The sequence below is a fragment of the Chrysemys picta genome, chromosome 3, assembly GCF_011386835.1.
Source record: "Chrysemys picta bellii isolate R12L10 chromosome 3, ASM1138683v2, whole genome shotgun sequence".
NCBI lineage: Eukaryota > Metazoa > Chordata > Testudines > Emydidae > Chrysemys > Chrysemys picta.
The window spans coordinates 64608723-64622818 of NC_088793.1; the positions used below are offsets into that span (position 1 = coordinate 64608723).

Sequence of the window (14096 nt, forward strand, 5' to 3'; positions counted from 1 at the left end):
TGAGAAAATAGGAAAAATTGAAACCTGCAACAGGCGCCAGTGGCAAAACGGGAGAAGGCATGGAGGGGACTGTGCTAAGAGAGGGGGTTGGCTAGGTAGGCAGGAGAAGAGTTATGTTAAGAATTAAAATCAAGGACAAGAAATTTAAATCTAAAGGGGGGAGAAAGGGGAATCTGAGCAAGGACTGTATGGAAACATGATCAGATCAATGGGCACATTAAATAATTTACATTCTCATCACTCTGGGACTCAACAGTTGGGTGACAATGGGAGGCAGTAATGCCAGAGAGTCATTAGCCATAGTCAAAACTAGGCTTCCTTCTTTAAAGTCTGGTGTGGTTTGTGCATTTATGATTCATGTTTTGAGGGGAGGACTGACACACTTCTGGGCATTCCCCCTGCCCTGAATGGAAGACCAGTCTGGATAGAGTCCTAGGTTTCCTTCTCTCACCACTCATGGGCCAACAACTCATTTCTACTTACCCCTTCCCCCAACTTATAAGCTTTACTTTCATGACCCATTCAGACAGGTTGTTACTATATTTCTAACCTTTAGTTTCCTGCAGGTCACCTATTATGAAGGATACTGCTTGGAGACAAATATGTAGGTGCTAAAGCAGTAGCAATTCTCAAGTAGCATCTGTATGTGTCCCTGTGTAAATGGATTCAAAGCCCACAGACAAAGGGAAGAATGAGTCAAAGGAACATTGTGTCCAGGATGACAAAAAAGCTCCCACAGCCCATCAGCAATGTAACCACATGAGAAACCCCATAGCAAAGCACAACCACTGGTGTTAACTGCCCAAGAAGACAGATCTTCCACAGCTTGGCCCCTGTGCCTAGTCTGATGTGGTTGGGTAATTGGTATATCCCACCACATCCCTTCTTGAATATTTACAAAAAGCATTTTAAATACTTCTCTCATTTCAGAAAAGAAATACAAGCACATTCTTGCTATGAACATGGTGTGTATAGACAAGGTTTATCCATGGTTGTAGAATGGGTGGACGGATGGTCCTGTGATTAAGGTACCGGCCTGGAACTCTGGAGACCTGGGTTCAAATGCCAACTCTACTACAGGCTTTCTGAGTGACCTTGGGCAAATCACTTAGCTGTTCTGTGGTGCAATTCACAACTGTAAAGTGGGGATGATGATGATACTTCTCCACATTTTGGCAGGCTTAATTATGAACAAAATCACACAAAAGTTTGAATACTAAAGTCAATATGAATCCAATAGAGAAGGCTTGAATATTTTAATCTAACTGTAACTAACAAATTTCCGGAAATATTATTGTATAAAAATGACCCACTGGTTTAAGTATGGTATGAAATGTTTCTTGGTTTGCATTTCAGCTGCTGCAGATCACAGAAAAGATAGAGAAATTAAAGTGGCTTAGTCCAGACCAATTCATAATGACTCAGGCTGATTCCTTTTCTCCCTAGCAGTACCAAACAGATAAAGACAATCTATAAATTATTAGCTAAGCTAGAACACGTTACTGAAACTTGGCAATACATAGCTAGATTCACCTTAGAAACTCTCACAATCCTCCTGGCTGTTGTTGTATTACACCGTATGAAAATATCTATTTCACCCACATGGTCTAAGTAATAAGATAGATGTAAGTAACTGTTAGATGTAAATAATTGTTCCCCACTTGTATGACATTGTAAGTATGGGAGATGTGGCCAAGAGCACACCAAATAGTTTATAGCAACTTTTAACTTTAAGACAAATCCCTTTACTGTAATGCTTCCATCTAAGGCCTGGTCTACATTAGGCGTTTATGTCGAAGTTAGCGCCGTTAAATCGAATTAACCCTGCACCCGTCCACACTGCGATGCTATTTAGTTCGACATAGAGGTCTCTTTAATTCGACTTCTGTACTCCTCCCCGACGAGGGGAGTAGCGCTAAATTCGACATGGCCATGTCGAATTAGGCTAGGTGTGGATGGAAATCGACGCCAATAGCTCCGGGAGCTATCCCACAGTGCACCACTCTGTTGACGCTCTGGACAGCAGTGCGAGCTCGGATGCTCTGACCAGCCACACAGGAAAAGCCCCGGGAAAATTTGAATTTGAATTCCTTTTCCTGTCTGGCCAGTTTGAATCTCATTTCCTGTCTGGACATCGTGGCGAGCACAGCAGCACTGGCAACGATGCAGAGCTCTCCAGCAGTGATGGCCGTGCAGTCTGGGAATAGAAAGAGAGCCCCAGCATGGACTGATCGTGAAGTCTTGGATCTCATCGCTGTGTGGGGCGATGAGTCCGTGCTTTCCGAGCTGCGATCCAAAAGAAGGAATGCAAAGATCTACGAGAAGATCTCTAAAGACATGGCAGAGAGAGGATACAGCCGGGATGCAACGCAGTGCCGCGTGAAAATCAAGGAGCTGAGACAAGGCTACCAGAAGACCAAAGAGGCAAACGGACGCTCCGGATCCCATCCCCAGACATCCCGTTTCTACGAGGCACTGCATTCCATCCTCGGTGCTGCCGCCACCACTACCCCACCAGTGACCGTGGACTCTGAGGATGGGATACTGTCCACGGCCGGTTCCTCGGACATGTTAGGGGACGGGGAAGATGAGGAAGGAGATGAGGAGGGCGAGGCAGTCGGCAGCTCTCACAACGCTGATTTCCCCGACAGCCAGGATCTCTTCATCACCCTTACAGAGATCCCCTACGAAGCGTCCCCAGCCGTTACCCCGGACACAGAATCTGGTGAAGGATCAGCCAGTAAGTGTTGTAAACATCTAAACATTTATTTTTAACAAAACAGGAATATTAACAATTAAAAGAATGGGTTGTTCATGATTAGTGTGCCCTAGGCGCTTAACGGTTTAGTAATGGGCAGTGCAAGTTTTGAAAAGAAATCTAGCAATGTCCGTTTTTCAGTGATTGTCCTGCACAAGCCGCTCTACTGTTTATTCCCTGCTACTGCAGCTACAGTAAAATGCGGTCTATGTGTCCGGGGATAGAGCAGTAATCCTCCTGGGACATCTCGATGAAGCTCTCCTGGAGGTAACTTGAAAGCCGTTGCATGAGGTTCTTGGGGAGAGCGGCCTTATTGGGTCCTCCGAAGTACGACACGTTGCCGCGCCACGAGATTATCAAGTACTCGGGGATCATTGCTCTGCACAGCAGGGCGGCATACGGCCCTGGTCTTTGGAGGCTTTCCCGGAGCATTCTCTCTTTGTCGCTCTCGGAGATCCTCATCAGGGTGATGTCGGCCATGGTGACCTGCTTTTAATTAGGTAGGGGAATGTTAGTGTTGGGACTGCTTTCCCGTTCCTTTACAGAACTGTAACCGCTGGTTTGCAGCCACGCGGTGGAGGCGGGAGAGGGGCAGCCGAAAGGGATCGTTCCCGGGGACAGCCGCGAGGGGGTGGGACAGGGGCAGAGTTCCCGCTTGCCGGATTGCTGGCAGCAGGGACTGACATTGATTTAAATGTGAAATGAGGCCAGTGGTAATATAAAAGTTTTAAACTGCCACAAGTGTACGGCTTACCATGTCTGCCTGCAACAGAAATTCCGTTGTGCTGCCTCGCTTCTCAAATGTGCTGTTCAAGACCCCAGGCACTGAATGCGAAGGCCGAGAATTCGACCTTGTGCTGAGTGCGCATGTGAAAGGTGCTGTGCATGGTCTTGTTCACAGAGAAAGACTATGTTCTTTGTTCACAACTACATTTATCTTTCTGAGGAATTCACTCCCTTTTTCCCATTTCCACAGCCCCGTCTGCGACTGTCTCACAACCTAGCCTGGAATCACACTCCCAGAGGCTAGCGCGGATTAGGCGTAGGAAGAAGAGGACACGGGAGGACATGTTCTCTGAGCTTATGGCCTCTTCCCAAGCCCAGGCAGCACAGCAGACCCAGTGGCGGGAGAACTTGACCCGAATGCACCAAGCCAACATGGATCGGGAGGAGAGGTGGCGGCAGGAAGACCAGCAGGCGACTCAAACGCTGCTTGGACTACTGAGGGAGCAAACGGACACGCTCCGGCACCTTGTGGATGTTCTGCAGGAACGGAGGCAGGAGGACAGAGCCCCGCTGCAGTCCATCTCTAACCGCCCTCCCCCGCCACCAAGTCCCATACCCACCTCACCCAAAGTGCAAAGAAGGAGAGGCGGCAGAGTCCCTGCTAAGTCTCACTCCACCCCTGCAGAGAGCTCTAGTAGCAGAAGGCTCTCATTTCCCAAAATTTGAAAAGTTCTTTCCTTCCCGCCTGACACAAGCCCCCATCCAAGTTTCACCTCCCAATGCCATGTGTAGTTGATAATAAAAAATTCGTTTCTGTTAACTACTGTTTCAATCATGTTCTTTTGGAGGAGGAGGGGAAAGGGGGTTGGTAATTGGACAGGACAGTCTCCTTTGGCAGGGTACATAGTCGGGGGCAGGCACAGCAGCAGGGCACATACACAGTGCAGTGATGCAGTGACTAGTTGCCCCGGTTAGTCTGGGAGGTTGTTTTCATGTTATGTGATGGGGGGTGGGTTGCTCTGTGACTTTGTGGCGGGGGAGGGCAGTTACAGATCTTAAGCGCCGGTCCTTAGGCAGGATGACAGAGCCACACAGCATGGGATCTGTAACCGTCCTCCCCCTGCCACAAAGTCAAATAGACCCCCCATACACACAGTCCCGATCAGGAGGGTTGACAGGCTCCGTTGAAACAAGCATCCCACCGCAGCGGAGCCTGTCAATCCTTGAGTTTAGAAGCTGCATTCGCGTCACAACACTACACCCGCCCCGCACCACAGTCTGCGTCCCAGTTTTAAAAAATTCCCGCGAAAACAGTATTAAAGAAAACGGTGTGCTTTAACAAAGTAGAACTATTTTTATTTCGACACGTGTGTTGGAGGGGGGGTGAAGGGGGTATGTAACTGGATAGGATAGTCAACATTAACTGGGTAAAGAAACGGGGGCAGGTTTAGCTTCTCAGTACACAAACTATAAAGTCACAGGTTACCCTGCTCACTCAGGAACTTTGCTTTCAAAGCCTCCCGGATGCACAGCGCTTCCCGCTGGTCTCTTCTAATCGCCCGGCTGTCTGGCTGTGAGTAATCACCAGCCAGGCTATTTTCCTCAACCTCCCACCCCGCCATAAAGGTCTCCCCCTTGCTCTCACAGAGATTGTGGAGCACACAGCAAGCTGCTATAACAATGGGGATATTGGTTTCGCTGAGATCACAGCGAGTCAGTAAGCTTCTCCATCTCCCCTTGAGACGGCCAAAAGCACACTCCACCACCATTCTGCACTTGCTCAGCCGGTAGTTGAAGAGTTCTTTTTCAGTGTCCAGGGCGCCAGTATAGGGCTTCATGAGCCAGGGCATTAGCGGGTAGGCTGGGTCCCCGAGGATGACTATAGGCATCTCCACATCCCCAACAGTTATTTTGTGGTCCGGGAAGTAAATACCTTGTTGCAGCCGTCTAAACAGACCAGAGTTCCTGAAAACACGAGCGTCATGAACCTTGCCCGGCCATCCCACGTAGATGTTGGTAAAACGTCCCCTGTGGTCCACCAGTGCTTGCAGCACCATGGAAAAGTAGCCCTTTCGGTTAATGTACTGGGTGGCCTGGTGGTCCGGTGCCAGGATAGGGATGTGAGTTCCATCTATGGCCCCACCGCAGTTTGGGAATCCCATCGCTGCGAAGCCATCTATGATCGCCTCCACGTTTCCCAGGGTCACTACCTTTGGCAGCAGTACATCAATGATTGCCTTGGCTACTTGCATCACAACAACCCCCACAGTAGATTTGCCCACCCCAAACTGGTTCGCGACTGACCGGTAGCTGTCTGGCGTTGCAAGCTTCCAGAGGGCTATGGCCACTCGCTTCTGTACACTCAGTGCAGCTCGCAACCGGGTGTCACTGCGCTTCAGGGCAGGGGACAGCAACTCACAAAGTTCCAGGAAAGTTCCCTTCCGCATGCGAAAGTTTCGCAGCCACTGGGATTCATCCCAGACCTGCAGCACTATGCGGTCCCACCACTCAGTGCTTGTTTCCCGTGCCCAGAATCGCCGTTCCACGGCATCAACATGACCCATTGCCACTGTGATGTCCTCGGCGCTGGGTCGCCTGCTTTCTGACAGGTCTGTGCTACTCTCAGACTTCAGGACATCACCGCGGTGCCGTAGCCTCCTCGCCTGACTTTTCTGCATCTGCCTCAGGGAAACCTTTATGATAAGCTGCGAGACGTTGAGAGCGGCCACAACTGCAGCGATGGTCGCAGCGGGCTCCATGCTCGGAGTACAGTGGCGTCCGCGCTGTCAATGACTGGAAAAGCGCGCGAACTGTTTTCCTGCCGGCGCTTTCAGGGAGGGAGGGCGGGAGTGATGGACGGATGACGACAGTTTCCCAAAAGCACCCTCGACTCATTTTGTTACCCAGAAGGCATTGCCGGCTACACCCAGAATTCCAATGGGCAGAGGGGACTGCGGGAACTGTGGGATAGCTGACCACAGTGCACCGCTTCGAATGTCGACGCTATCACCGTTAGTGTGGACGCACAAAGTCGAATTACTGTCCTTAGTGTGGACACACACGTTCGACTTTGCAATATCGATTACAAAAATTCGATGCAAGTAAAATCGAACTACTCTCGTAGTGTAGACAAGGCCTAAGATACACTTTGAATTGTTTTGTATCCTCATTCTGGCAATAAAAGAGTATTGTTCATACACAGAACCCCTGGGAAAAGGGAACCAGTGTTCCTAAGAATGTAGAAAGCCTGAGAGCAGTGTCTAAGTTCTACTCGTTGCTGGCGTAAGGCATCTATTTTAGCATTGGATTGTGGCTATCTGGCCCCTCATGGCTCCTCAAAGGGGAGGTAACAAAGAGGAGGGGTGGGCACCAAAAACCCTCCTCCTCCTCTTGTAAACCTTGAACAGATACTGACTGCAACTGAAGACTTATGCTCTCCTGAGTGTAAGGACTGCTGCAGGCTGGCAGTATTCAGTGGCCCAGAGGGGGCCCATGGGCACATGACTATACCAGACAGCGCACCTCTAAAGGATGATGCAGCATCTGTGCTGTGTTTCTCCCTGCATGCCTAAGAGCTCTCCTGGAATTACCCCTAGATCAGGGAACCTCAGAACTGTGGCTTAATGTCAAAGTTTAGCCCTTGGACTGGAGCCGTCAATGACATTTACTTGAGCCTTATTTCAAATATTTGCACAGTTAATACAACATTAACACATCTAGTTGACAATGACCCACTCAGCGGGTAAATAATTATTGTTTGCAAATCCTGAAGATATTCATCTTGTCAGGGAGAAATGCCATGGGATCTTTAATACCCACTATTGGTCAGGAGATAGAACAGTGCAAAAATGAGTGCTTCATGACATTTTTCACACTTTTTTGCTATTTTGTTTCATGCAATTTCACTTTTTCTTAAATGTTGATTTGGTTGCGATTTCAGTAAAATAGCTTTTTCACCCCCTGACATACCATATACCCTTGAAAACACCATGAGAAAATGTATATTGTTGCATGTATGGGGAAAAAAAAACATTTTCACCCCAAACCAGGCCTAGTTGTGCTTTAAAACAGGCACATTCTCATTGGAAAATGGGACAGGTATTGCATTCACTAAATGCAAAGAAATGAACCTATTTGCATGGTTTATAGTGAAACATGAAAATCCCTGAACCAAGTAGTTTTGCTTTTGTTCCAAATGTTTTTCACACTAATAATCAGGACTTCTGGACTAAAAGATGATTCTTCCAACCATCCAGGGCTTGCTAACCCCATATAGGGGAATTGGTTATGTGCTGAGTCAGAGGGAAGAATGCAACCTATTGAATCACCATCACCACTTCCTGGAGTCCCATGGGCTTTTCTTGGAGGTCTTCCAAATAAAAATTAACTGTGAAAACACAGGGACATGGGAGTTGCTGGAATGGTGCACATAGTGGTCCCCCTAGTTCAATATTATGTCTCTGACTCTCGACAGCGTCAGATGCTTCAGAGAGAGGTGCCAAGGATAGGTCATTGTGAAATAATCTGCCCCCACGGGAAGTTTCTTCCTAACTCTCTCAGTCAGTGTTTAACTTGTGCCCTGAAGAGAGTTAATATGCTGAATTTTTATGCTACCTAATAAAAGTACAGATATTCTCATTGTCTGTATAAATGTCAAGTCTGTCTTTTAATCCTATTGAGCTCATGGCCTCAGTGAGATCTAGTAACATAGAGATCTACAGGTTCATTATGCATTGTGTTCAAAAGAAGTACCGTATTTTCCGGCGTATAAGACGACTGGGTGTATAAGACGACCCCCAACTTTTCCAGTTAAAATATAGAGTTTGGGATATACTCGCCGTATAAGACTACCCCTCTTCCAACGCACACCAAAAAAAATTAAAAAAACATCAGATTTGATTTCAATATGGTAATTTTAATTCAAATGCTTATGACATGCAGGTACTTAGCAGGAAAACTGTCACTTATAAACATAAGGCTGTTTGTCATCAAACATGTAAACATAAAACAGTGCAAGTGGATTAAACTTTTCCTAATTCACTCTAAAGCTGAAAGGAAGGATAAGACAATAAACCCATGGGAGCTGCCATGCTGTTTGTTTTCTAAGCTGTCAACCAAACTGGAACTGATGATGATAGGAGGAAGATAACAAACAAGAGAGAGAGAGCAAGTGCCGGGCAAGTCCCTGGCGAGTTAGCAACGCCCATCATAACTGCAAGCTACGGTATTTTTACAGGTTTTGCTGGCGTGACAATTTCCCTTTAAAAGCCTTCAAAATCCTCCTGTTCGTCATCTGATATCATAAGTACATCAATGACATCTTGTGATACATTTGTAAGGCAGTCATCGTATGGATCGAATTCCGTATCAGATGGTGTGGTCTCAGCTTCGGCTTCCTCTTCATCTTGCCACAAGTAGTCGTCCTCCATACCATCTAATGAATTTGATATGCCACACTTCTTGAAAGACTTGATTACTGTTTCTGCATCAATATCATTCCAGGCTTTTATGACAAACTTGCACAAAACATCCAACTGTGGAGCACGCATGTTTCCTCCTTTTGTGAATGACTTTTCGCCGCTAACCATCCATTCATTCCACTGTTCTTGAATGCGATCTTTAAATGGCTTGTTTAGGCACACATCCAGTGGCTGTACCAACGATGTCAATCCTGCAGGAATAACTGCCGCATCTGTGTTTAGTCTTGCAAGCATTTGCTTGGTGCTGGGAGTTAAATGAGCCCTGAACATATCCCACACCAGTAGACTACATTTTTGAATAAGTCCACCTGGTCGCCTGCTCCATACATTATCAAGCCATAGCTTTACCCCTTCTTCATCCATCCAGCCTTTTTCATTCACATGTACAAAACAACCAACAGGGAACTTGAATTTCGGCATTGTTTTTCTTTTAAAAATAATCATTGGTCTCAGTTTGGCGCCATCAGCTGTGCATCCTAGTACCACTGTAAAACTGGACTTCTCATGTCCTGTTTTAATTAAAATTGTTTTTTCACCTTTTTGATGGACAGTTTTATTTCCAACCATATCAAAATTCATTGGAGTTTCATCCATATTTCCAATACTACTTAACGCATAGCCATGTTTAGTGCGCTGTTGTATTACGTATCGATGGAAACTATTTACTTTGCTATCAAGATCTGCAGGTAATTTTGGGGCAATTTTCATCTTTTGCCTCAGCACCATATTATGCCTTCCCATGAATCTAGTACACCAGGATACAGTGGCCTTAAATCTGTTGCTGTGATCTGGGTTAGATTTGGCCCACTGAAGTGCAAACAAATGTATTTTATTTCGTGTCACTACATAACCGTTTTAGCGATGCTCATTCACCATGTCTGCTACATGTTTTTCGAGTTCTGGCCAATGTGGAGTGCCTCTTCTTAATGCACACTTACCCCTTGGCATACTCTTTAATGCTTTTTCATTTGCTTTCCAGTCCCGAACCATCTTTTCTGTTACTCCATATTGTCTTGCAGCAGCGCAGTTATTATGTTCCATGGCAAAGTTTACAACTTTAAGTTTGAAACTGGCTTCATATTTCTTTCTTCTTGCTGGTGGAGCCATGATGGGGTTTTGACTGTTGGACATTTGTATACTGTACTGTATGTACTGGTGCTATACTGTATGAACAGGTACAGATACTGGTGCTGTACTGTATGTGGTACCCAGTATACAACAACCAGCCAATCACGGCAAGCGATGTACCTTACCGGCGATTGGCTGGTTGTTGTATACAAAGCCTGCTTGGATTGGTCAGCTCTCCCTGCCTGCCCAGCCCTCCCTGTCTCCAAGACTATCAGAGCGGTAGCGCAAACACGCCTCTTTCACCCGTCTGGCCCGCCCTTGTATCCTATTACCTCCTTCTCTGCCTCTCAGATCTCGCACATGCGCGCCTGCGCCACTTCACTGCAGTCCTCAGGAGCGAGATCTGAGAGGCAGAGAAGGAGGTACGGTAATAGGATACAAGGGCGGGCCAGACGGGTGAAAGAGGCGTGTTTTTCTGGGCACAGCGCCGCTCTCTCTCTTTTTTCCATACCCCGGGCGTCCCGGACGCCTGCAGCTTGCTCCGCCCTTCACTTACACCTTCCCGGTGAGGCGCCCCCTCACCTCGTCATCGGGTGGGGATGCGGCCGCGGCCGTTTTTGAGCTCCCCCCACCATATGTGGCGACCGCAGAGTCTCCAGTCCGGCTCGGAAGTTTCAGCACCCGCCCTATAAGACGACACCCGGCGTATAAGACGACCCCCGACTTTTGAGAAGATTTTCCTGGGTTAAAAAGTAGTCTTATACGCCAGAAAATACAGTATTTTGTTATGAGTTTGTGCACTGTGCCTTTACATTTTGAAGAATTTCGCGTACAGTGACACCAGCTATTTTATGCTGACTTGGCACAGAGGAGACATAATGGTGCTTTCCCATGAAGACATGATTTTGTGCTTGTCATTATTCCTTTCCTTCACCTGAAAGAACTTATTTTACACTGAACATAATAATGAGAGAGAGAGAGAGAGAGTACATTGGGAAAGTATAAAGACAAGTGGGGCAAAGCACTCAGACTTCAACTTAACATGTATACAAATACTGGGCTATTTTATTCTTTGCACAGATTAAAACAGATCAACAGCTGTTTCCAAAATCATGCCAGAGTAACACCAGACACACAAAAATTAGCAGCTTTGACATGAGGAAGTACTGGTTGAAGAAGGAGCACTCTTCCCTGTCAGTCAGTCCTGAACAAATTCTGCTACTCTTTTCTGGAGGAGATTTAAAACTGTGGTTTGAGCCAAACCACGAGCCATAAAGGTCTGACTCTCTCTGTTGACTCAGTCTCAGGCTCTAACTATCCCATGCCACATTTTGCAAGATCATGGATTTTCCTGGACTAAATTGAATTTGCATTCTGCCAAACTATGGCTACTCAATAGAGCAATTTCAAACAGAGAAATTACTCTCCACTTTTTTAAATTAAAAATTAGTGTATAGTTTGTTGGAACAGAGTGTGGTCCATGTTTCATCTCAGAACTAGATACACTGCAGTGCTGGATGAGCAGTCCCTCCCTCTATATTGTAGGCGTGGCTGGTAGCAATGCTTGTTACTAAGAATGTCTGACACTTCCCATTCTGAGACCCTGTTTTCAGTTGCTTATAACTTTGCCAGAATTTAACCACTGGGGCTGAAATTTTTAATGCCGGGTGTCTGCTTTGGACTGACTTTTTGGGGGGGGGGAGGGGGATAAATTTCAGCCAGAATGGTTCTGCCATTTTTGAGAATGAGGCTGGGGGAAAATGCATTGTTTTGCCCTTATTAAAAAATTCTGGTGACCTCTTCTAGAAAAGCTCCAGAGCTGCCATGTTTTGGAGCAGGGACTTAAAACTTGGCAAGGAAGGGTGGCCTTTGTGTGAGCGAGATGCCTTTTGCCGTCCCTATGAAAATTCTACACAGATTTGGCCAAGTTATAACTTATAGGTCTTTGGAAAATTGCTATTTGTACATGCTCAGGAGAGGCTTGATAAACTTCACAGTTAAACTCCCTGAAGGTTCTGAACATCTGAGGTATTTTCCAGCCCTATGATTTCCTGGTAATTGCAGTGCAGAGCTGCTGCAGGTCAGGCGAGGTCAGTGCATCTACACCGAGAACAGGGAAACTCTGTCTTTTGTGCTTTCAATCACATCCTCTCCTCCTGATGGGCCCAGGCAGTTCTGGTTGAGGAAGCTGCCTGAGTCAAATGTAGACGAGACTGTGGGGGGGAGTATTTTGGCACAAAGAGTCTCAGGGCTGGGGAGGAGCTACGACTGGATTCCGGGAGCAGTGAGAGAGGGATACTGGGAGTTAGGGTCACGGGGAGTGGTGGGGGGAATGAAACTGACTGGGTGAGAAGTCTGGGACTGAGAGACAGGAGGTGGAGAGGGAAATTGGAGAACTTGGAGGCAATGGGTGGGAGAAGGGAGATTGAGATTGGATGAGGAGCTAGGGGAGGAGACAGGGACAGGCTGTGCAAGGAGGTTGGGACTGGGAACTACTGGGGCAAAGGAAAGAAGGTAGGAGACGAGGGGAAGCAGATCTGATGAGGAGCCAGGGTGTGGTGGGAGAACTGGCACTGGCTGGCCAAAGAGACTGGGACAAGGAACCAGGGAGAAGTGTGTGGGGAGACTGAGATTGGATGAGCAGCCTGGAGAGGGAGCTGGGACTGGGAGCCAGTGTGAGCAGGAATGCGAAAGGGGGGTAGGCCTGACTTGGAGCAAGTGGAGGGGAAAGACACAGATTGGAGATGGAGCTGGCAACTATGTGCAGGGGGAGAATGGGACTTGGGAATAGCTGGGCAAGGATACTGGGGAATGTATTAATTTTGATGGAATAAAAGGACCCAAAGAATCAAGGTGTAACATGACCTTGTGACTCCCACAATAAACATTTTTAAACAAGGTTCAGGGTTTGGCATAGAGAGACCTCAGCCTGCTTACTGCCATGGTGAACACACCATTAAAAACCTTTAAAACATTTTATTAAAGATACAGAAAAGAAGGATAAACAGTTAAAGCATTTGAAATGTAAAGTATGAAGTAAGGATTTCATTTGAATAGCTTCCCTTGTTCCCTTTCCCATTAGCTGGAGAGGGTGTTTAGAAGGAACCCCCTATCCCTGATCTGTCAATGGCATTAAAGATGGTAATAACTGTCCTTTTTGGGGGAAAGAAAATAAGTTAGTTGAGCTGGGCTGGAGCTGTTGTCGTCGTTGCTGTTGGTGTTAAAGCCTAATCCCATGTCCTAGAAGACAAAACAAGACAAACACACCCAAAAGGGGAGAGAAAAGAATAGCAAAGATAGAAAATGCAGCTTCTGTGTCTGGTGTGGACTCTCGCTTGCAATCTCACTGCTGGAAAAACACAGGCACAGCACATGGGCATATCAGGTACTTTGAGACCCAGCAAACACCAGCATCGGGTTGTTTAGGCCGGGCATTGCTTTTATCTTCCTTTCTGGTCACAGGCTTACGGCAGTACTGAAAAATATGCAGTCGTGACCAGCTAAGCCAGACACTTATTAGACAGAAGGAACAAGAAGAGGGATAGGAAAGAGAAGAGAGAAGGTGGGGAAGGAAAAGGACACACAAGAGGGTGTGTGTGTGTGAGAGACAAAGTCTCACATCCCAGGTGATGTTCAGCAGTTAGCTGGAGCTAGTGGAGATGGTAACATCATCTAGCTCCCTCTCTCTGGCCCAGTCTGGTCAGGATATCTCTTGGGATCAGGAGGACAAAGCCCAAATGTGTTATGGTAGATGCTGGGGTCCCAGTGGGAGTGGCAGCTATGAGGATGAACTCACTCTTTCCTGTTCTCCTGTCTTGTAGTCAGACAGCACTCGTATCTGTCACACTTTCAGGGTAACTGCTGTTGTATTCTCCTCTCCACGGTCCACTCCAAGAGTGCCCAGTCAGGTCTCAGGTCTGCAGCTGTCAGCTGTCTCTGAGTAAAAAGAACAGGAGTACTTGTGGCACCTTAGAGACTAACAAAAAATTATTTGAGCATAAGCTTTTGTGGGCTACAGCCCACTTCATCAGATGCATAGAATGGAATATATATATATACATACA

At 46.9% G+C, this 14096-nt stretch overlaps 1 protein-coding gene across 1 annotated transcript; it reads left to right on the forward strand.

Annotated features, from left to right (window-relative positions):
- Positions 1-1766: 1766 nt before the first annotated feature.
- On the forward strand, positions 1767-4385 carry LOC135982253 (uncharacterized). The gene is made up of 2 exons (XM_065588085.1): positions 1767-2740; positions 3735-4385. The coding sequence occupies exons 1-2, from the start codon at positions 2164-2166 to the stop codon at positions 4208-4210; spliced, it is 1053 nt and encodes a 350-aa protein (XP_065444157.1). The 5' UTR covers positions 1767-2163; the 3' UTR covers positions 4211-4385.
- The last annotated feature ends 9711 nt before the right edge of the window (positions 4386-14096 follow it).

Bases quoted from the DNA above. Each gene is read 5' to 3' on its own strand.
- LOC135982253 (XM_065588085.1), top strand. From the start codon at position 2,164: ATGCAGAGCTCTCCAGCAGTGATGGCCGTGCAGTCTGGGAATAGAAAG. The intron at 2,741-3,734 runs GTAAGTGTTGTA...CCATTTCCACAG, and splicing joins ATCTGGTGAAGGATCAGCCA to CCCCGTCTGCGACTGTCTCA.